Raw genomic sequence first — 21,288 nt, 5'->3', positions numbered from 1 at the left:
TGATAAGCTTATCTCGGTCGTGTGAAAGGGGGTTGAAAATGCGTTTTCAGTCTCTTTTTGAGCGAGTCTCTAATTAATATCGAACGGAAATTTGTTGCATCTAATGTGGCAAATACTTTAATTAAACAATTTGCTCAAAATACATTATCTAAAAGATTTTTTTTTAACTAATAAATATCGAAATAACAAAAACGTACTTCTTACACGAACTTTGTTGACGCCGTTTGTTGGCACTGACTGATAGATCCTGACGAGCTAAATAACAACGCAATGATTTTCCTGCGATTAAAGTTTTTCGGCTTGAAAAAGACGAAAAACGGAAAGTAATAGGGAGAAATTCATTTTTCGATAAAACTTTATGTAAGTGAGGTATTTTTTGATACCAATTGAAAGTTCTCGATGAGCTGAATCGAAATCTCGCATTCTCAAGCTTCAGCTTCCTAAATGCTATTTGATAGGTTGAAAATCTAACAGGGTGTTTTATGCAAGGGGAAGGCATCGATGAGCTATATATTTATATTTTAAAGTAAGAATTGCGAAAATTCTATTGGCCGTGTAATTTTGCTCAGGTAACAATGGGGCAAAAGGTGCTTTTCGGGAGTCTGTTGAACGAATTTCTAATAAATGTTACTTGGAAAGTTGTACTTATAGAGTTGGTTTATCTTAACTCGTTTCTAGAAGAAAATGTCAAAATATTAACGAAATATAGCAAAGGATGAAATAAAATCTTCAAGCTGTTAACGTGTCAGGAACAAGGTCTATACGCTAATCGAGGCGTATAAAATATGTGTTTCTCTTTTATTATGAAAAAAAAATATTAAAAAAAAGCTTTGCTGTGTAAATTTTGGAAACAAAATCGATACATCCAGCCGAAAGACTATCGTGATTCATTCAGTTCCATATATGCAACCACTCATTATAAAAAGAAAAAAAGCAAAAATTAAATACTTCTATGTTTTGGTGATGTTTGATATAGTATGAGTAAATATTTCCTGAGGAAATGAATAAAAACAGACTTACGTATGTAACAATAAGTCGTCGTTTTATTTTCAGTGTATTTGAATTTTTGTAGATAAGTAGTTGTTTGAAAAATAGATTACTGCTAAAGTTGGATTAGATTGAAAGAATATGGATGATCGGATTCGAAAAATCTATTTATTCTATTGTGTCATATAGAGGTAAGTAGTCTGTTCATATCCTAGACATATACATCTAACGGAGATATAAGTATCTCTAATAAGCGCTTTTCTAAACATAATTTTTTAATAAAAAAACACTTCTTTAAAGACGAACAAACTCATATCAACTCTTGGGTGAGTTTTTTTGTCAACCCAGCTCATACTACGGTTGCGTTTTGGAAAACAAACGATAATGAAGAAAAGTCCGCTTGCAGCTTCGAAAGCATTATTATTCCATAGAACACAATTTAATTAGGTATAAGGTGCCTCGTGGCCACCCTCAATATAATATCGGATAATGTAAGCAACGCACATGTCTGGTGATTTCGCGTCACTATTGACCCAAATTCAACAAAAACAATAATGAAACTATTCTCTTTGTTGCCATCTACCTGTTTGCAAGAGTCATTTTGATAAAGTGTAACAATAGTCAGTGATACGGACGTGCCTTGTCGCTTTGAGTTTCCCGCCAAAAACTACACATGCGCCTCTCTGTGAGCGTACAGTAATTGTATGACCGACTAGTACCCTCTAATAGTCATAAACGCAGCAGCACTTAAGCTTCAAGGCTATTTCGCTCAAAACACGATTGGGCCCACCTCACTCATCTCGAACGACAGAAACCAGGAGGCGCTCCAGTCGACCAACTGCCACGGACAAGTTAAAATTGTTGAAAAACAAAAACTAAATTGGCTGCCTTGGAGAAGTGAAAAGGTAAGAGGTTGATATATCGATTATACTTGTGTCGGTGATTATATTCGTTAAAATTACAAATGTTTATCGTTATCTAAAGACGGGTGGACGATGTGGCCGCTGCCGATCACTACGGCAGTTGATTGTACCCCTTACGGGCTTATTAAAAGAAACAATGTCTTACGTCTAAAGTTTTTTTACGAATAACTAGACATGTTTAATGCATTTTGAAATGTTCAACAACAATAACAAACGCAACCAATATTTCCGTAATGAAGCTGAGTGCTACCTCTAAGCACGCATACGAAGTACTGAAACTGGCTATTGAAGAAAACGTATTTTAAGTGCAAAAGCTTTATAAGTGATCTGTGAATATAAATCAAATTATTTCTATTCAGGTTACTTTCACGAATGAACATTGTTAACATTTAACGCCGAATTTCTTTAATGCAATTTGCATTTCTTCGGGGGAATTGTAGAAGCTAGTTGCTCGGCTCAGTCTTCCGGTCTGGCAAGTAGAAAAAGAGACAAAGGGTATCAGCCTTAGGGTTATTGAACACCTTTGTGCCTGTCACAAATTTCAACGTTTATGTATAACTCGAGAAGCAACTGAAAAAAAATGCACCAGGTGTGTGCGAATTTCCTCCGGTTATCCGATTACATCTCCGTCTTAGTGTTCATCGACCACTTCGATTGCATGGAAGGAAAAAGTAGTGTCAAACAAATGCCCAGACGTTTTTGCTCTTTGTAGACTTCATTTCTTTTATATGTGGATGTACTAGCGATGGCAGCAGAAAGCTAAAACTAGAGTAGAAAGTCGTTCATCGGTTCAGACCGTCCGTTTTACGCCATCGTTTTCATCTACTATTATCATTATACTATTTAAGTTAGAGATCAACAGCTAAATGAATCGAGCGCGTTTTCCTCTAGAACATAGATCTGCAATCAACTGAAAATTCGGACATGGTCGACCGGTTAGAAAAACATCCGCAGGCTAACTAAATCTGTGTTGGTTGTCAAAATGACGCGCTAAAAAGTGAAGCGTAAGGTATTGTGTATCTAAGTCAGACAGTTATATGAAGCCAGAAGGTAACTGTTTTATAGCCTTAGGACAAGAGAGTCTCGAGTATAAGTGACATTTATCAGTCAGAGTGAGACCGCTTGTCTCCAATGTGTCCCGTTGCATCTTCGATTTCGTCTAAATCATTAGCAGTGAAGCCACCAATTTCACTCATCGATCCTCGATGAAAGTATCAAAAGGCGACTATAATCCCGCCCGGCTACATTTTTTTTCTAGCTATAATAATGTCATGGCATGAAAATGCCGTCGGTAGCTCTATTCGCTTAGAAGATATAACGCGTGTCAATAACGGCCAAACCAGTGTCGTTTGGCAGTTACGCAGAGCGCTGCAATTAACAATGGATGTTTACAGTATTGCCCAATCGAAAGTTGGAAAAGCTCGTATCTCCCATATATGCAATGGCATTTCAGCAATAGCATGATGACTAGATTCTTACCGTCGGGCTTGAATGAATATCTGCTGCACTGTCTTTTCACGAAAACGTAAACATCTCCCATAGAACGAATAAATCAGGCGCCATTATGGTCTGTTAGAGTATAAACAGTTGTACTAAAAAAAAACCAACCTTGTATTCTAGAACGCCTTACAAATTATCAAACCTTACGAAATATCTGCAGAACCTTCATCAACGTACAGGCTAAATTTGTTTGTTCAACACACTGTGAAAATAAATCACTGCTGCCTTTTGTTGATTTAGACAAGAGGAAAATACCTAAACAGGTTTCAGTTAATCCTATTTTTACATTTATAGAGTTTTCGGTTTTTTAAGGCCTTGGGTCAAACGTGCCGGCCCGTATCGCTTGATTTTCTTTGCAGTCTATAAATCAATTTAACAGACTGCTTGCCTTTGATCTTTTCCTAAGGTCGCACTGAAGAGAAGCCTGCTGACCACTTGAGGACAACGCGCCACTCCAATAATGACACTTAAGTCAAACCAAACAGGATTAGATACACCGTGTAGCACTAGGCCCCTGTATTATAACTTCGATGGCTTACGTTTGAGCTGTTCGTTTAATATAGACCGTTTCCACAGCGCAATACGTTATAAACCAACTGAGAACGACATCTTCATCGCAACCTTTCCGAAGTCCGGCACAACTTGGCTACAGGTAAATTAAAAAATTCTAGAATCTCAGTAATAATAATATGTGTTAATCAATCTATTGTCTCATTCTAGTAACCATAACAAACAATTAAATATGTGCGAGTACACCTTTAAAACATCAAGCAACACACGAACAAACGTGGCGGGGTTGTATGACGCGCATGGGCAGAGATTCGCCTATCTAGCTCGGCTAAATTCATTTAGTATTCTGAGAAAATCTGAAATCACGCTGATATGGGTAGCTCGTGACGTTATCTGCAAGCCTAAAAGCTGTTACTATGAAAGTCGACTAGTTTAGAAACGTAAACTATAAACCCCAGTAGAATTTGAAACGCTTGAAATGAAACGCACGTGCTTATTTACAGGTGTCTGGCCTTCTTAAGTGATCCTAAAATATCCCGTCCTTTAATTGTTCGGCACACAAATCACGTTTTGTAGGAAATTTGCTATCTAATCTTCAACGATGGAACATCTCCGACAAGCCACGTGCAGCGGTTGAAAGACACGCCATTCCTTGAGATGTTTGGCGCTGAAGCTGTCAAGCAGATGCGTAGACCTGGAGCGATCAAAACTCACTTATCATTTAATCATGTACCCTTTTCGCCGAAAGCAAAATACGTGTACGCGATTAGGAATCCGAAGGATTGCGTTGTTTCATTCTACTATCATACCTCGAAGGTAAACAAAACTCGTCTACTTACACATGACAACGATTACTATAACACTCGCTCATTTTAGTAGACAACTCGTCATTGGTTACTGTGGGGTGTGAATATCTATTTGCTGACTCTTTCTCTACCATTTTTAATAGTGTCAGATAGTGCAGCATTCTAACACGTTCGCTCGATATTCTCGTTTAGACTTATCCAGCTTACAATTTCTCTGATGGAACGTTTGCTGAATTTTTTGAGTTATTCATGGCTGGCAAGACTGACTTCGGCTGCTACTTTGAACACGTACGTTCGTGGCTTAAACAAAGGCACCGGAACAATATCCACTTCATTTACTTCGAGGACATGAAGATAAACGGACCGGCCGAAATCCTCAATCTAGGAAGGTATCCAGCATCCGCTTATTTTTATGAACTTTTCCTGCAACGTTGTGCGTCACAAAGGTTTCGCGAAACAAAAAACAAAGACCTGTACATAATGCTGTTGTCGAAACAGTATTTCTTCAGCTTATGATATATAGCCTAAGTTTTGTTTTCATAATATAAAGTCACCTAGCTGAAGGTACTGACAACTAATTATGCAATTGGCGTATTGCTCAGGTTCCTAGGCGAAGAGTATGAGACGAAGCTAAAAGCAGGTCTTCTGGAAAAAGTTATCGAAGGGAGTTCAATCAAGAAAATGAAGGAAGACTTCGACTCATTCAAAATCGATGGCGATGAGAACCTGCCCGAAGGAATACGACAATTTGCCACCTGCAATGCACCTAAACCAGCGATAGGGTCGAACTCTGCTAATGAAACCGGCTTAGCCAATGGTGTGACCGAGTTCAAGAACTTTGTACGTAAAGGGACAATTAATGACTGGAAGAACCATTTCACGCCTGAGCAAAATGAGCGTATGGAGGCTAGGATTTTGAAAGAATTTGACGAAGAATTCCCAGAACTTGTTCGCAAATGGCGTACCTATAATGTATTTGATCCACTGCCCGTGAAATAGAGTTACAGCTAGGGATGAAAACGCGTGAGGACTGTGATGTATCAGCATAATACCGTGCTCATTCATCCTACCGTTAAAAGTCATATTTAACCCAAATGGGAACAACGAATCCGATCCTGTTGCAGGGATTACCCGCGATTACAAGCCCGTACTGCATATGTGCTAAGGGAATGTTTATGTCATACACCTGAACAAAATTTCTATTTTCAAAATAAAAAAGCATTTATTACAAAGCAAAACCTTGTAATACAATACCCTTTATTACTATGCTAGAACGAGAATTGTTTACTTCGAAGAGAAAATAAATAAAAAAAAAAATACATCACCAAAAGTATATCACGTCGTTTTAAATCAAGTTAGAAAAGTCCCACATTTGAGGGTGAACTCACAGCCTTCAATCAACTGAACATATTATAATGTCTCACGCAGAGGAAAAATAAGAAAGTACTTGCCGGATTCAGGTCAACAGACGAACAGTGTTGACACTGAGCGCTATTGGTACAGGTTGAGGCAAAAGCCTCAGGTCGGTCTGAAAATAATATTTGGATAGTCGGGGAGTCTTAATTTTACATTAGTCAAGACGAGTGGAAATAGATAAACAAATAATTACGATAAAGAGAGACAACATTTGCGACAGGGGTACTCTAAAACCACTGTTATATTCCTCTAATATTTTGTACAGGCTATCCTGATATTAATGAAGAAAATTGTTTGATGTATCACAGTAATCATTGTCGAAGCCATTTCACTCTAGGCATAAACTTATCCTATGGCATTATACCATTGTACTCAAACAGTATAGAAGCGGTGTTAGGTTGTCACTGCCAGAAATATGGAGCACAGTTAAGCCCGCTACTTATTGCCATGGTTGGCGTATCCTCTACTACTTAAACAGCTATGCAATGAAGACCTTTTAACCCCCGACGAAACGTTTTCAGAGTGTCAAGAGAGGTCCTTTTAAAGTGGGCAGGGACTTTTCTCAAAGTCTTTCTTTTTTTGCCTCGTCTCGCTGTTGTATCGCACTTGTTTAATTCCTGAAAAAGCAAGAATTCCAAGGTACCTTCATCAAGGCCCTGTCCAAAGAAATTCACATCTATTCAACTGTTTGGAACATTCAAAGGTTGTTATCGATTCGGTTTATATATTATCGCATGATAACGTTTTGTATTGATAATCATTTTCGCGCTAGGTTAATCAAGGCAAGTTCATTACTACGTCATCGATTGCTGCACCGACTTCCGACTACAACCGTATCTCGTTAATATACTGTGTCCACGCTGGAAAAACAAGAACCCAAAGCCGCTTGCAAGCGATCGGCCTGATACACTGACAGATACCCCAAAGGAACTGATAATAAACAACATGATTTGCGCGGACTAGCTAGCGCTTGCTTGAGACAGAAGGCGGCGCTTGTGGCTGGGTCGAACAGGGACAGCTAACGTATTAATGAATGGACCGATTCGCAATAAGTCACCGTCGCCGCCGCCGCCGCCGCCGCCGTCGTCTCTGCCGTTGTTACATAAAAGCACCACGCGATGATGCAGCTGCTTCTGAGGCTACTGGCGCCAATATCGTGCCAATAGCAACGATACATGTCGACTGTTTACTGGAAGTGCGCGCGCTTCAACCCTGGGTGACGTTGTCTTGTACTGCCATGGCCATCTACACAATGTAGATAGATTAGTTTCTGTTGTTGCATTTTCTTATGATGGCCATGATCAAAGTGATGATGACGCTGACTGTCGTCGCGGACGATAAACGCGGAAGTGTAGTGGCCGATTATTTTTCTTCTGGCAAGCAATGATAATAAAAATAACGAACGCAATAGTAAGATAGCGAACAATCGTAGTTATCCAAATCCAGCCGATATCAAGCAATTACAGTATAGGAAACAAGAACGAAGCACTTACCGAGCCGATTTACTGCACTATCGATTACAACCAGCAACAATATACGTCTAAATACGTAAATCAATCAGCATCGATTGGTCAAAAAAAGATCATGCACGAAGGACAGACAAACTCTGCTAAATCTGGCGATAGATAGATAGAAATAAAAAACAAATTTTTTTTATTAACAATTAAGTGAAGAGCAACTTAATCCTAGCTTATATTGGATTACCTGTACACAATTGTTGACACGTTGAGCATTAGTTATGTACTTTATTAGTAAAATAGCTGCTCCGCCTTTATATCTATCGATATGCTTAACTATGTTTGAGCATTTCCTGGCGTTTTATGAACAGTTGCAACTTTGGCCCATAACTCAAGCTTGCTCTCATTCAGCAGGTACCCTTATTCTTTCGCGGCCCATTTTACCATTATTCCTGTGGCGGCAAAAGTGTTAATAGGGTAAACATCTACAAGGAAAGCAAAAAGGAAAAGAAAAAAAATTTTTTCATCCTCGGTACTCACAGTCATATTTCATGTTGTGAAATATTTTTGAATGTTGGGCCCGAAAGGCAACACGGAACCATCTTGGGCAACTTTTAGCAGGAAAAAACGTATTCACCACAAAACCCCCACCATTACGGCATCGGTGACATGATCGTAGCGCACAACTCTGGACCAAGTGCTCTGATCGTGTATGAAACATCTGTTTCTTTCATCAAAATGCAGCTGAACCCGACGTGCGGATTCCGGCACGTGTCCCGAACCCACATGCCTCTAAAGAAAGAACGCAATTCCCTGCACTAGGGTTAGCCGCGCTACAAACTACAGAAAAACCTGACCTAAAAAGGCCTCCCATGGCCCAATAGGATATTCTGCTTTGAAAGGTGCGAATATGAGCCGTCTATCCTGAACAGTTGGTTCTGAGTGGTTATTTCTTTGCGAGATTTGTAAATATTTCTTTTATTACGACGAGCCGCGGTTTTCTTTGAGAATATTCTATATTGCTTGGAAAGTTGGACTTCTCCCATCCATTGCAATAATTAAATCAGTTTACGATATAAACTTGTATCCATGTAAAGACGCATTCAATCAGACGATAAACTAGCCCTACTCGACATACACTATTGAGAGGACTCAATGTCCAAATCGGCCTATCTGGTATTATCACAAAAATGGCCACAACAAGTAAAATCACTCATGATATAATCTTGTCTATGTTTGTTACTAATAAAACAGAGTATTTTCGGTACGTTGTCAATAGGATTTTTGTAGGCCATAGGAGGGCACGAAGCGAAATAGGAACACCACAGCAATCGTTTAGTGTGCCTGATATTCAGTCAAATAAAAAGACATTGAGAAATGAATCTTTCTTGACGAATGACGACGCTTTTCCTAACTTATTCTTTGATTTAGCCACATTGCCAAGCGGGAGCCAGCAATTAACAAAAGACTTTTACATGCATTGGAAATCGGGTAACTTCCCAATCAACTACTTCGCTTGCAAAGATAAAAGTGGAAACCCTCTATATATGCAGTACTTTTGAACAGCCCCCATAGATTTGAAGAGTTCGAATAGATAGCAGAGGTCAACAATGACTATAGTAACGCTAATAAACAGATGGCTATAATTGATCTATTACTGTGAAATGATCATAGAGTTTTAGGTAACGGCTAGTTATTTAATTTAGTTAGTTTAATTGAGTTTATTAACGGTTAGTTAATAATTATTAAACGGAGTTGAAAGGTAATATACTCAGATGACAGTAACCTGCGTCCTAGGTCTCTAGTTAAAACTTTTGTTCATTCTCTAGTCAAGTAACTTCGGCACGATGATGTTTGGAATCTCTGTTCATTTGATTTAGCTAAGTTGAATATATATATATATATATATATATATATATATATATATATAGTAAGGTCTTAGTTAACATAGAAACGACAATTAGGATACACAGCCTAACGTCAAACTCTAAAGTGCAACATCTCATGTTCTGATTCCAAATCCTATGATCCATTGTAGGTGCAGCCGGTCTAAAGCAATTTTAAATGGGCATTGAAAATCACCTACTACAATGTCTATAAAATAGTAGTTTTGTTGTTTGTCATCGCTCGGATAGACACACAATATATTATTACCATCCTAAATATCCTAAATAAACTCATGGGATGTCTAATAAATATTAAAACAAATAAATCAACGAACCCAACCGAAGTTACCTCATTAACACTAACGTAATGATATACGTTACTATTAGGTTGTTTTGGCACATTATCTCGTTAATTAATCTATCTAACCTTCCTTCGATTGGCTTCCTCTGCCTCAAAAACTCCAAACTATAGGAACACAATTATAGGAACTCATTAAGCGGTAAAAAGTGATTTTTTGGGGAAGGCCAAAAAACCTGACCTTATGCTTACTAAGGCTTTTTTTTCTTTACAAATATGTTATTTGTTCATTGCCCCGTAACTGATTTACAAGGGCGTCTTTTCTGGGCAAAAATCACCCTCCGGATCATTACTTCACAGAAATGCTTTGTCGTGCCAATCATTGATATAATGTTCGTATGCTATATGGCTGGCTATGGGCGTTCGAATAACCGGAGTCACTTCAGTGGCCGATCCCTATCGGATAAAGCCCTCGCACACTAACCTAAAGGAGCAGTATTACTTAATAAAGAACATTTGCGTGTTACGTTGTTAGACTTGTGTCTGTACGCTACTAAACAGGCTTACATATGTCCCATGGTTTTTCTGGGCTGAAAAATCACGGTTTGTGTTCTGGGGAGAATCACGCCGATTTCAGATATGTGTGAACGTGGATGTTGTCACCGTACGTGAATTTTATGTGTGTTCAGATATGGTTTTTAGTTTTGTAATGATATGTGCAGTACAGTTATGTTGAAATAGCTTTTAATCATTGTCATTTATTCAAAAATTTGGCCGTATATGTTTATTTGTACATTGAGTTATCACTGATAATGTTTCGATGACACCCTTAATGGTAAATGATGCTCACATCTTCTTACTTTGATGCTTTTTTTTTCGATACTATTTTAACACCTAATTTAATCGTCGCTTACCTAACAAGCCTTTAGTATCGACCGATTTGTTCAGGTGTGCTCCTACAGCTATAGATTTGTTACATAGGCTTCTAAGTAGCGCTTCGCTATGCAGCACCATTTTTTATATAGTTGGGACCATTTTCCTGTATTTTAGGCTACAGGTGCGATGTAAAATGTGCCAGGCTCGCACTAGGTCATATTTGAATCGATATCATAATGGCTTAAATGGCAATGTTCGCAAAAACTCTAAGAAATGATATTAAATAGGTGGGATGGTCGTAAGTTCGATTTTAATTAGGGACAGTCTATCGCCTGTCATTGAAATTATGGATGACTGCAGGACTGTAGAAACGCAAGCTTAACTGCCGCACATGTTTGAAAAACGAAAGTAGGCATGTTTATGTAATAACAATGCTCTTGTTTCATCCGCAATCGGTGGTTAAATAGTACTAAGTTAAGAAGCAACAACAGAAAAAAGCGCCGCTTGTACACCAAACGTTCTTACTCTTCGACCTAACCAGTTTAATGTGTTTAAATGCAAAGTATAACCCAGAAAGGTCTATGGGTAATGGTAATGGGTCTATGGTAAATTAGTAATAAGTATTTGGGCTTTCAGTAGATTAAACTGTTTTCGCTGATATCTTATTAGAAAGAAGTCATATCGATTGGAAGAATATTTTCGCACTTGGTATTACCTACTATATATATATATATATATATATATATATATATATATATATATACAGTAGGGAAGTTAGAGATTTAATGGATTACACGTTATGCCGCTTCTAGCGTGAAGGCTAACCGAGGTTATTGGAACTCGACAGTTGCAACGTCTGCTGATTCAAAAACGTCGTGCCTTCAAACGCCAATTACCTCTCATAATTCAGAGAACCGGAACTTCCGAGACGCCAGAAACATCTTGCCAACAGGACTTCATAACACCTCAGAGACTGTACAACAACTTTAATATGATTTTGTTAGTTTTTTTTTTCTTACAATCTAAGGATTACATTATATTTATGACATGTCTTTCTGCGTATAAAAGTAATAGGATTTCCTGAGCCAAACTGACTTTCTCTCTGATCGTTACACAGCCTTGAATGAGATTTGCCTGACGCGTTTTTCGGCTATATAAAGTAAGCTCTGCCATTTGCAGTGACGCGTTGATTTACACTTTGACAGATTAGTGACTGGTTAGCACATTGCACGTCTCCTCTAACATACGATATCAGCTTATTTATTCGTAAAAAGTATCGACAATTGGGCAGTTATTTCTGCACAGCGATGTTAACCTTCTGTCCGTGGTGTGGGAGTGTGTTTTATCTATTTCGAACGGTTTGCTCAACAATATAGCCTTTCGAAGTACTGACCTAGTTAGTGTCCCGTTCTGTTTCCCTGGCTGACGACACTGGCTAAACGTAGGTTTCTGGCTGTTCTCTACGCAGTGGTAACGTCAAATCATCACCGTTTCCATGGTGACGCCTGGCCACTGTTCTGGAAACTGTTTTGTGCCGCTCGTTGAATGAACCGCTATCGTAGGTGCTACTGCTGGTAGCGTGTTGCATCAGTAACGTGTTCGGATTGTTACGCGCATAACAGTCATCCTGACGAAACTCACTTTGGCCTGCCGGCGGTTGATATTGATTGTCGCTTACGCTTCTCAACGGGATTTTGTCTGCGAGTGCACGAGGCTTTCCCCCTGTACCACCTCTTGATTTTGATTTCGGTTTATTAACGACGTTCTCCTTTTCCGCCATAACATGACGTACGTTGTAAAGGACCTTAAAAAATAAAATAGCAAAAATTAATGCTCCGTTTGATCTCATGCTTGTTCCGTGCAGAGCGGCCGAAGCACGTGTTTTTCGTTAGTTGATTACCATGTGCGAACTAAAGTCTTCAGCAGCAGCAGCACTGTGAAACTTGTCCACAGCAACTAATTTCCGCGCAAAAGGGCCTACGTTTAAGGTTGCAACCTAATGTAGCGCTAAATTTCAAATGAAATTGGGAACTAGATCGTTTCGCCTGTCTGCGTATAACGTTACGAGTTTTTATTCAAAACGAGAAAATTATTTGATGGTTGTACTGGATAGCATAAGACAACAAAATTATTTTAGCCGCGCTTAGTTTGACTTCATGAAATATTGTTTTGGGTGTCTTACAAATTAGTATATACACTTAACTCTTTCGGTGGAGGAGATGGATTGTACTGAAGCTTTAGGAAGTGGATGCTGAGCCAGTAATCTCATGCGATAATTCTTACGCGAAAGCGGGAGAGAATTTCAAATCTACCAAGACGCGGATGTCCAGTTGTAGCGGAATATTAGCAGGCCTAAGAAATTATAGCTGATTCCCAGTCTCGACAAGCTCTCATTTTATGACAGGCTTCGGTATAGGATTGTTTCAAAGGTCTGTCAGGGACGGGACCAAGCAGTAATAAAGATTACTATGTTCATCGTTTCTTTTTCTATTGCTCGTATTTTTATTAGAAGTGTGTCCGGTTTCGAACCTGGGCCTCGTATGTCCCATACATTAGTAGGAAAATACGTAACTCATTCACCATTGAAGGACCAAAATAAGTAGGCTAACGCAGATCAGGCACTTCTACTTAAAAACTGCATCATAGTTTATCAACTACGTAATGTCTGCCCGGCGCCCATCGGGCCCTGATAATATCGGTTGTACCATATTACAACATCTAGAATCAGTCAATCCCAAAATACTCATAAGCTAAACCCCAAACTCCACATAGTCAATCAAAGATTCATGCTATATTCGATCTGAACCTTGTCATAAAAGTGACAAATTCCAATCCCTTTTGAGTTCACATCGCCGATTACGAAGCTAGACTAGACTCTTTTCAGGAAAATTATGCATTCAGGTTTCCATAGAAACTTGCACTTTAGGGGGACCATCTACTTTCATTCCACCCTGGCGAAACAAGCCGTCTGTGAAATTTTTCCCAGTAATCACATCGACCCTTATTAATCGGTAGCTTTTTAAAGGACGAAGTCGCACGCGAGACGAGTCGAAATCGCGGTACTAGTTCTTCCTTTTCATAATCTTTTAACGAGCTTTGCGGTTTGCTAAAAGGATATAGCCGGACACAGGCCTTCCTGCGCGCCCTCTTTACTCATGTCAACTTGTGGGTTTGGAGGTACCTTCTAGCAGTAGTTTAATAATGCTATTTTCATTATTTTTCTCACTTTACATTTTTACTAACGGCGGGATTCTCCACGCGCGTTCGAACCTGGACATGTGTGCCAACGGTTCTTCAAGGATCTTTCACAGGGAAGCATCTATACACAGACAGAGGACGCTGGCAATGAGCCTAAGGCATCAGATTGTTCAAGCCCCAGTTTGAAAGCAAAAGATGCATCAAAAAATTAGTAAAAACATGCTACTACGCTAGCAATATCGAAGAGATATACGAAAACTAAGTAATTACAAAGTCCAGGGCGCGCACCACATGGCTTATCAGATCGCAGAAAGGCACTATATAGCCAAAAACTATAGGGCACCCTCACACGGTTGGTTTTACATACAGTCTACAGTCGGTCTAGAAATAAAAACCGAAAGTGGCGACGGTAACGCAGCTATCTATAAAACCCATCAATGTTGCTCATCTGGGAGAGAGGGGTGGACATGGGACTTGTAGGAGCAATGCGATCATTCTGTCCAAGAACTCGCTTGCTCAACGCATGTTCCTATCTGTTAAAAGAAATGTGCACTTCGTTTATCACATTATCGACTGGTAGAGACTTACTAGTTAAAAGCTCCGACACTACTGGTAGGAAGGGTGTCTCTGCCATGTCTGTCAATAGAAGATATAAGGGAGCACAAGATGAGATCAACAGTTGCTTGCTCTGCTTAGTAGGTGCCTGCAAATGTCTTGCATACCCTACGAGTAGCTGGGTAATTCGTACGAGCACCAACGACCCATACATAGAGTATTAAAACGATCCTCACGTATACACGCGTTCACGCGAAACGTATTAACATAATGGCCGTACTTGTTCGAAGCGTTCCTTTAAACAGCGTTTGTTACGAGTCTCGGGAAACTTTGGCCAAATTCAGGCCGCCGCACACAATAGCTGAACGTGTTTTCGATCTCCGATTATGCGATTCTGAGCTAGGTCACGATTGAAATTTTCATAGGTATAGAATGTCGATGGGTTTGGCTGCTGAACCCGGTTGTGGAGCAAGATCATGACGCCAAGTAGCTAGTGTTGAAAGAACGTACAATAATGAAATAATTGTTGATTTTTTACTCCTTTCAGGTTGCCTTTAAACCTATTGATCAGAAGTATGTTCTCGGTACATTCTTGGACTCTTATAATGACATCTATACCTATGATAATTTATTGGTGAATTATTTTTTAATTAGCATATTAAATTTTAACTCAGTAATAGTATTGAGATACAGCCGGCGTTGAATCAACATATCCCTCTAAAGTATATGTGCGATATATCTCAGGTGGGGGTATACAATACTACGCGAACACCTGCACAAATAAATAAGTGAGAAAGTGAGTGACCGAAAATAAGTGAGAAGTCTATAGACTCGCCTGTATGTATCCTATGAGCATGCTGATACTTAAAGAAAACAAACAGTTTTCGATATGAGAAAAAGTCTATCATTCATCGTACCTTTTCATCGCTGATATAGCAGAAAAATGCAGTGCTGAAACAAACTGCCGACAGACGAAGACCCGCAGCGCAGAACTGCAGGGTGTCATGCTGTGCGAGTCCTTTGAGGGAAAGCCACTTCAATGCAAAGTAGGGAATCTGGAACGGATATAACAGCGGCCACTTGTTATCCACTTGAAACAAGTGATATTCGAGTAAGCGGGCATGTTGTTTGTTACTAATAGAAATATGAACGTGTCATAGGGGATACGAAACGTAGATAGGCAGAGGCAAATAACACTCTTCGGTCTTCATAAATGAAGCATCATTTTGAGCCTCGACAGTCATTGGTCGATCACAATTATTAACTCAAATGTCTTTTTAATGCACATCTAACAAGAACACAATGTACGGTTTGATGTCCAACTCGGCTGAAGTTACTGTAATCCACAGCGAAGTAGATAAATAACTGCGGACAAATGCACATGAGACACGTCCTCTGGGTGAAATGTATGTCTCGCTCTTGATTCTGTGAAAATACTAACGAGTATTATTATTACATAGTTGTGTATTTGTTTGATGAATTACACTCAGGCGTTACCATGTTATTATTATAGTTTCGCATACTCGACAAGTGATGGACCAAAAGTTCCAACGTTAGATAACTATGCGAATATCTACTGAATCTTCAAGTTGTTGTGTGCTTCTTATACCAATCTACCAACGTACCTGGCAAAGTATATAGATTAGCATGAGAAGAGAAACATGCCGGGTGGACTTCTGTGTTCGCAGCAGGACATGTTCGTGATACGTCGTCTCGATCCGTCGTGCGCTGCACGCGCAGCAAATGATCAAAAGAATCGCGATAATCGTTACTGAAACGGGGACAACTATCAGCACGAACGGGCCAAAGAGTTTCTCTGGTAGAACAAAGAAATTTCGATCAGATACTATGCATTGCTCTCGCATATAGTTGCGGAATGTTGAGTATGGCACACAGGCGAGTATGCCAAAGCTCCAGATGCCAAAAGAACCGACAGCGTACGATCGCAGACAGGTCGATTTTGCCATGTTCTCGTTTCTAAGACAGCTACGACGAATCGCCGAAACGTCCTGCAGGATTAGGAAGGAGGCCACTGTCAACGAATAGACGTGGACGAAGTAGCCGAGATTTTCGGCAAACTCGAACCAGTGGCACATAAACGGGCCAAGCGTCCATCTCATGTTTAGATAATAGAGAGCACGGAACGGCGCACCCAGGCTAGCCAAGAAGAGATCGGCAAACGCCATGTTTACATAGTAAAAATTGATGGGACGCGACCGCAAGTTTCTGTAGCGCAACACGAGAAAGATAATCGTCACGGATCCACATATAGACACAACAACGAGGAAGAAGTAGGCGATAAAGAAGAAGGTCGCAATCATATTCTGCATCATATATGGAGTATCGGCAATGCTATCTGCCTCGTAGTTCTGCACCGCCATCATTGACAGCAAGATGTGTTCCATAAAACGTATCTGACTGGAAACGAATACAGGACTAAGTTCAAGTTAAGGTTCTGTCGAAGCGGGCGGAAGGGTAGAAGAGCTCTCGTGAAGAGGTCAGCGTTGATTTTTGCGGCAGCATCATTTCTTTGCGCTATGTTGATTCGAATGCAAGCGTATAGTTGAGTCTTTGCATTCGTGTATTAAATTGCTATGCTACCCGTAAGAATGTTTTCCATTTTTGTTTTTCTATGCCCGTTTTCTGAAAAAGCAAGATAGAAATATTGATGTTAGGTTTTTACTATGTGTTCCCTTGCTTGCGGTTACTGAGCTGAAATTAGATTAGAATTGATCCGAGCGTCTCTTATTAAACCATATTATGCCCTTATTCCCGTGCTACCTTATTTCAGATGTTGCGAGCATCGGAACAAAAACGCGTACTCCGAAACCACTCTATATTAATAATGGACTCATCCCCTTAGCGGCGTGCCTAACTCTCAAGAGAGTTTTATTCAAATCGATAAAGTATATAAAAAAAAAAAAAACTGCTAAGGTAAGTGTACGAGGGCCTCGTACAACTTCTACCATAGAATTCAGTTAATAAAGCCACACATTTTATAATTAATAGTATACACAGCAAACCAAAAACGAAGCATAAGGATTAAATGTTTGATACCCGACGATAGATACGTTACATGACGTGTTTCTAAGCAGTTACCAGATGCAAATATATAGAAACAGATTCGCAACATGTATATGGATATGCAGACGTGATAATAGGACGGATAACAGCAGCATAAAGTCCTAAAAACATATTTGAATTCGCAATATAATTCGAAAATGCGCCAGACTCTTTCTGGCTCGCCACAATTATACCTTATACAGTGGTCTGTATCTTAGTCAAACCACAATATAAAGGCTAGTGTGCGACAGAGGTCCGCGCCTCCTACACGATCGCGGCATTTAGATAATTTCCTACTTGGAATGTAGACTTTTCTAGAAGGTCTATTACAATCAATAGGCGCCCTTCCATGTGAGGAAATGCTAGTTAATGTGTTATTCCAGGTTTTAGGATTGGGTCCTATTGACCAATTAGACTCTTTTGGTGTCCTTCAGGATTCAATACATATATGTGCATATAGATACTTGCACTTACACCTTTATTTCATTACATTTTCTGCAACATGTCCTACAAGTGATTACGTTTATTAAGTGTAAACAGCTTGAATTCGAGACGGAAACCGTTAATTACTTCCTTTCTTCTATAGATTATGTTTCAAATAACTTTTTAATAATAAAGAGCGATATTACTAATGTCTTGCTCAAATATGCTAGATTTAATAAATTCAACGCAGTTAAAGTTTGCTGCCAGGAAGTAAAAAATCTCAAAAATTAAGAGTCCGAAACGACTACTCTTTGGAATTTATCTGGACGACCCAGTCGACAATTCATATTTTCCTTTTTAAAAAAACTTCCTTTTAAATGGCAAAAATATAGGTATATCATGGAAATGGCTTTTTGATGAGTTTTCGAATTCCTGAACTTAAGGCCTTTTGAGGATTTACCGGTTTGCCTCATGCAAATCTTCTTGGACGTGTTTAAATGCCCCATAAAAACTAGCAACAACGTAGACTTTGAACTTAAGACAAAAAATTAAGTTTTTGATGTTATTCATCTCGGTGAGGCTCGTCCAGCAGGAAAAGACGTAAAAATGCCTCTTTTTCGTTCAAACTGCGAAAACAGCGTATCGTTCCTGTCATAACGAGTGTGCAATTTGTTTTGGAAAGGCCAGTTTTATTTACTGCTAATAACAATGTTTAGCCCATGCCCGTCGCGTCAAACAACCCGCTAGAATCTGCCTCAATTTACGTGCCATTCTTTGTATATCGAACATATGTAGATATTGCACGAATTCAATGTAAAAACCCTTCATCCATCAAAGAACCTTTGCTTCACCCTATATATTGCATAGTTCTATTAGAACTGGCTCCCTTCCACGTGCAATCATATCAGGTAACTGATAAAATGCATCGGATAGCTAAAATAGAAAATCTGTTTTACACGACGCGAAGACAGACGGCCAGCTGGTCAGATTAACACACGATTCGTCACGTCCTGCCACAGCATCATGATTAAGAACGCTCTCTGCTTGGTCAGTTTGATGATGTGTAGGATAGATGCCAGTTCTTTGTATGGAGACATTTCCGCCTGCGTCATAATCAGTTCAACTTACTTATCACAATTTAACTACTGAATCTAGAATATATCCTTTATTCATTCGATTCCTAGAGCCATCCATTGTAAGATGTTATCATCGTCTTACGTATTAGTATTTGCCATGAAGGAAGTTAAGCGGTCATTATGGAGCAGTACACAACGTTGTCGAACGCATCATAATACAATCTACAACAGTTACAGTAAGTTAATTAGATCCTAGATAATTTTTGCCAGTGTCACACGTCGCATCGCACCATTGCTCCTAACGATACTGAGTTCCTAACATAATTAACGAATGCGGTTGCATTGCTCATGAGATAGATCTCTTTTTGAGTCTACGACGGTACTGACCGAGGGGATCAGTGTACAAGCCGAATATAAACAACATGTCCTCGAGGACAATTTCCGCCAACAGAAGCACTAGCATATGAGTGCCGGAAGAAACCTTTGCTTATCTATTGCACAAGGTCAATTTTGGCCGTTGGTTACGTAGACATAAACATGGACGGTCCCGACTGACACAGAACCCACATATGATCTAAATATTAATTGAATTTTCAGTGTGAGGATGTATTAATTGGTGTCAAAGGCAGCGATCAAGTCCGAATTTAATCATGGAATGTATTTTTAAAAATTATATATACATTTGGCATGTTTATTTTTCATAAGAGCTAATTTTAGAAGAGCAGAGTTCTTATTTGGAAATTGTTAAAGTATCGGAATTGGTTTCGGGGTTACTACCTTTGACCCATGGCACTCAGATCTGCTCGTAAGAAGCTTCCTGAACTCTGTCACCGAGATCAGCAGTACTTCGAATAAGCTGTAGACTAAAAACTGTCTAATAATTACTAGTTATATTCAACCGCTCTTCTAGTGCCGATGTTTACCAAAAAGCAACGACAAAACCTTTGAGTACCCTTACTGTATTAACCCTATTTATAGTAGTTTCCCTCACTCGTCCAGAAATGGCTCGATATAGCGTACACCGTTCGCGTATCCAATGGATACAGAATATCCAGCCGTCACCCAGCTATAACGCTTTTGACCATCGCTCACCTCACGTCCAAATCGCAACTAGCGGAATGAAGAAACGCAATGCATACTGGGAACGAATAACATCGAGTTATAGGGTTATTGCAGTTAACCCACTTCGGGCTATGTGAAACGGGTTTCTTTCAGTGTTTAGTTAGCCCATCTCAGACCTGGTATTGATCCAGCCCTCGCTCTACGGGAGCAGAAAGTCTTGCCCTGTATACGGTGTCGCCATGCACGACGTGCGAAAATTCTGCTTGCTTTACGCCTTCCAAATAGTAGTGTTCTGGCATCCCATCCTAATTATAGGCTCGCCCTTGATGTCCTCTTTTCTAAGAACTAAAAATAGATTAGACAGCGATATTGAGCCACAGAGACGTCTAAGGTCTGCTAACGGCTGCGCGCGCACGCGTATAAATAAATAAACCATCGTCAACAAAGCTCACGGCTTCCGGTCAAATGCTTGTGGTTTTATGATAAGATCGGTTATTTTTTCGAAAATATCGCCAAGTGTAAACCATCGAATAAGCTTCTTCATAGCACCAGCTGAAGTTGCAGAACAGAAACACATATTCATATCCACTGCGAGTGAGCACTGAGAAGATTATAGAAAAGAAAAGTGGCACGCAATTTAAATTTAGATGAACACAGGTATTGGTAATATACATACTGCTGAACGTTTCAAGTTAGTACAATGTATTGAACACTGCCTCGAGTGCGGATGCTGAACTGGACTAGTGCCGCGCTATTCGAATCAAAACTATTGCCAGCTAGCTGCATTTCTTTAGGCCGTCAAAGCTGCGATTGAAACGATGAACGTCGCTCAATGGCAAACTAATTTCGGGTCGCTGGGTAATGCTTCATTTGGCTGTGCCTCTGTTTACTTGACGTCGCCCACGGTGTTGCCAGATTTTCATAGGCAGGACAGAAACGGCAGAAAACACTGAGAAATGTGTCACTATATCTCTAGCTTGACACTATCGCCAGACTGATTCGTTCGGGTGACTCCAATAGCTCGAATTAGGGCGCGTTTTTGGATACCGATGAACTTCACACAAGTCAAAATCGGAAAGTCTCGCTCCAATCCACTGACGTCTTTTTTCGTGCCATCATTACGAAGTCTCAGTATTTTAATAGGATTATAAGAGAGTTGCACTAGTTTGTGCTATAAAATGCTGATGAAAGCGACCGGGACTAAACCAGTAATAATGTGACAGAGATTTAACATACTCTACTATCCGACATC

General features: G+C 39.6%; 2 protein-coding genes across 9 annotated transcripts in view; one reads left to right on the top strand and one right to left on the bottom strand.

The window, feature by feature from the left end:
- The window catches only part of LOC111268830 (somatostatin receptor type 2), a 34,668-nt gene that overhangs the window by 10,988 nt on the left and 2,392 nt on the right, over nt 1-21,288 (bottom strand). For 2 of the 8 annotated variants that reach the window (XM_022848032.2, XM_022848033.2), the window contains exons 2-4: nt 16,038-17,055; nt 15,330-15,467; nt 7,773-12,463 (exon numbers count right to left, since the gene is read on the bottom strand). In XM_022848032.2, coding sequence (XP_022703767.1) covers nt 12,095-12,463; nt 15,330-15,467; nt 16,038-16,817 — 1,287 coding nt within the window. In that variant the 5' untranslated portion in view covers nt 16,818-17,055 and the 3' untranslated portion in view covers nt 7,773-12,094. Of the gene's footprint in view, nt 1-1,021; nt 2,380-5,946; nt 7,516-7,772; nt 12,464-15,329; nt 15,468-16,037; nt 17,056-21,288 lie in introns of those variants that run through there. The other 6 variants (XM_022848087.2, XM_022848034.2, XM_022848043.2 and 3 more) reach the window with 6 other exon arrangements.
- Nucleotides 1,867-6,059, top strand: LOC111268879 (sulfotransferase 1C2; the record flags this gene model as incomplete). Its single annotated transcript, XM_086971850.1, has 5 exons — nt 1,867-1,892; nt 3,987-4,062; nt 4,497-4,736; nt 4,919-5,115; nt 5,329-6,059. Coding segments are annotated over 5 exons (936 nt in total), but the record flags the coding sequence as incomplete, so codon positions are not given.

Source organism: Varroa jacobsoni, unplaced genomic scaffold (genome assembly GCF_002532875.2).
Source record: "Varroa jacobsoni isolate VJ856 unplaced genomic scaffold, vjacob_1.0 scaffold_139, whole genome shotgun sequence".
Lineage (NCBI taxonomy): Eukaryota > Metazoa > Arthropoda > Arachnida > Mesostigmata > Varroidae > Varroa > Varroa jacobsoni.
The sequence above is the reverse complement of the archived record's forward strand: the minus strand, read 5'-3'. Positions and strand labels throughout refer to the sequence as shown.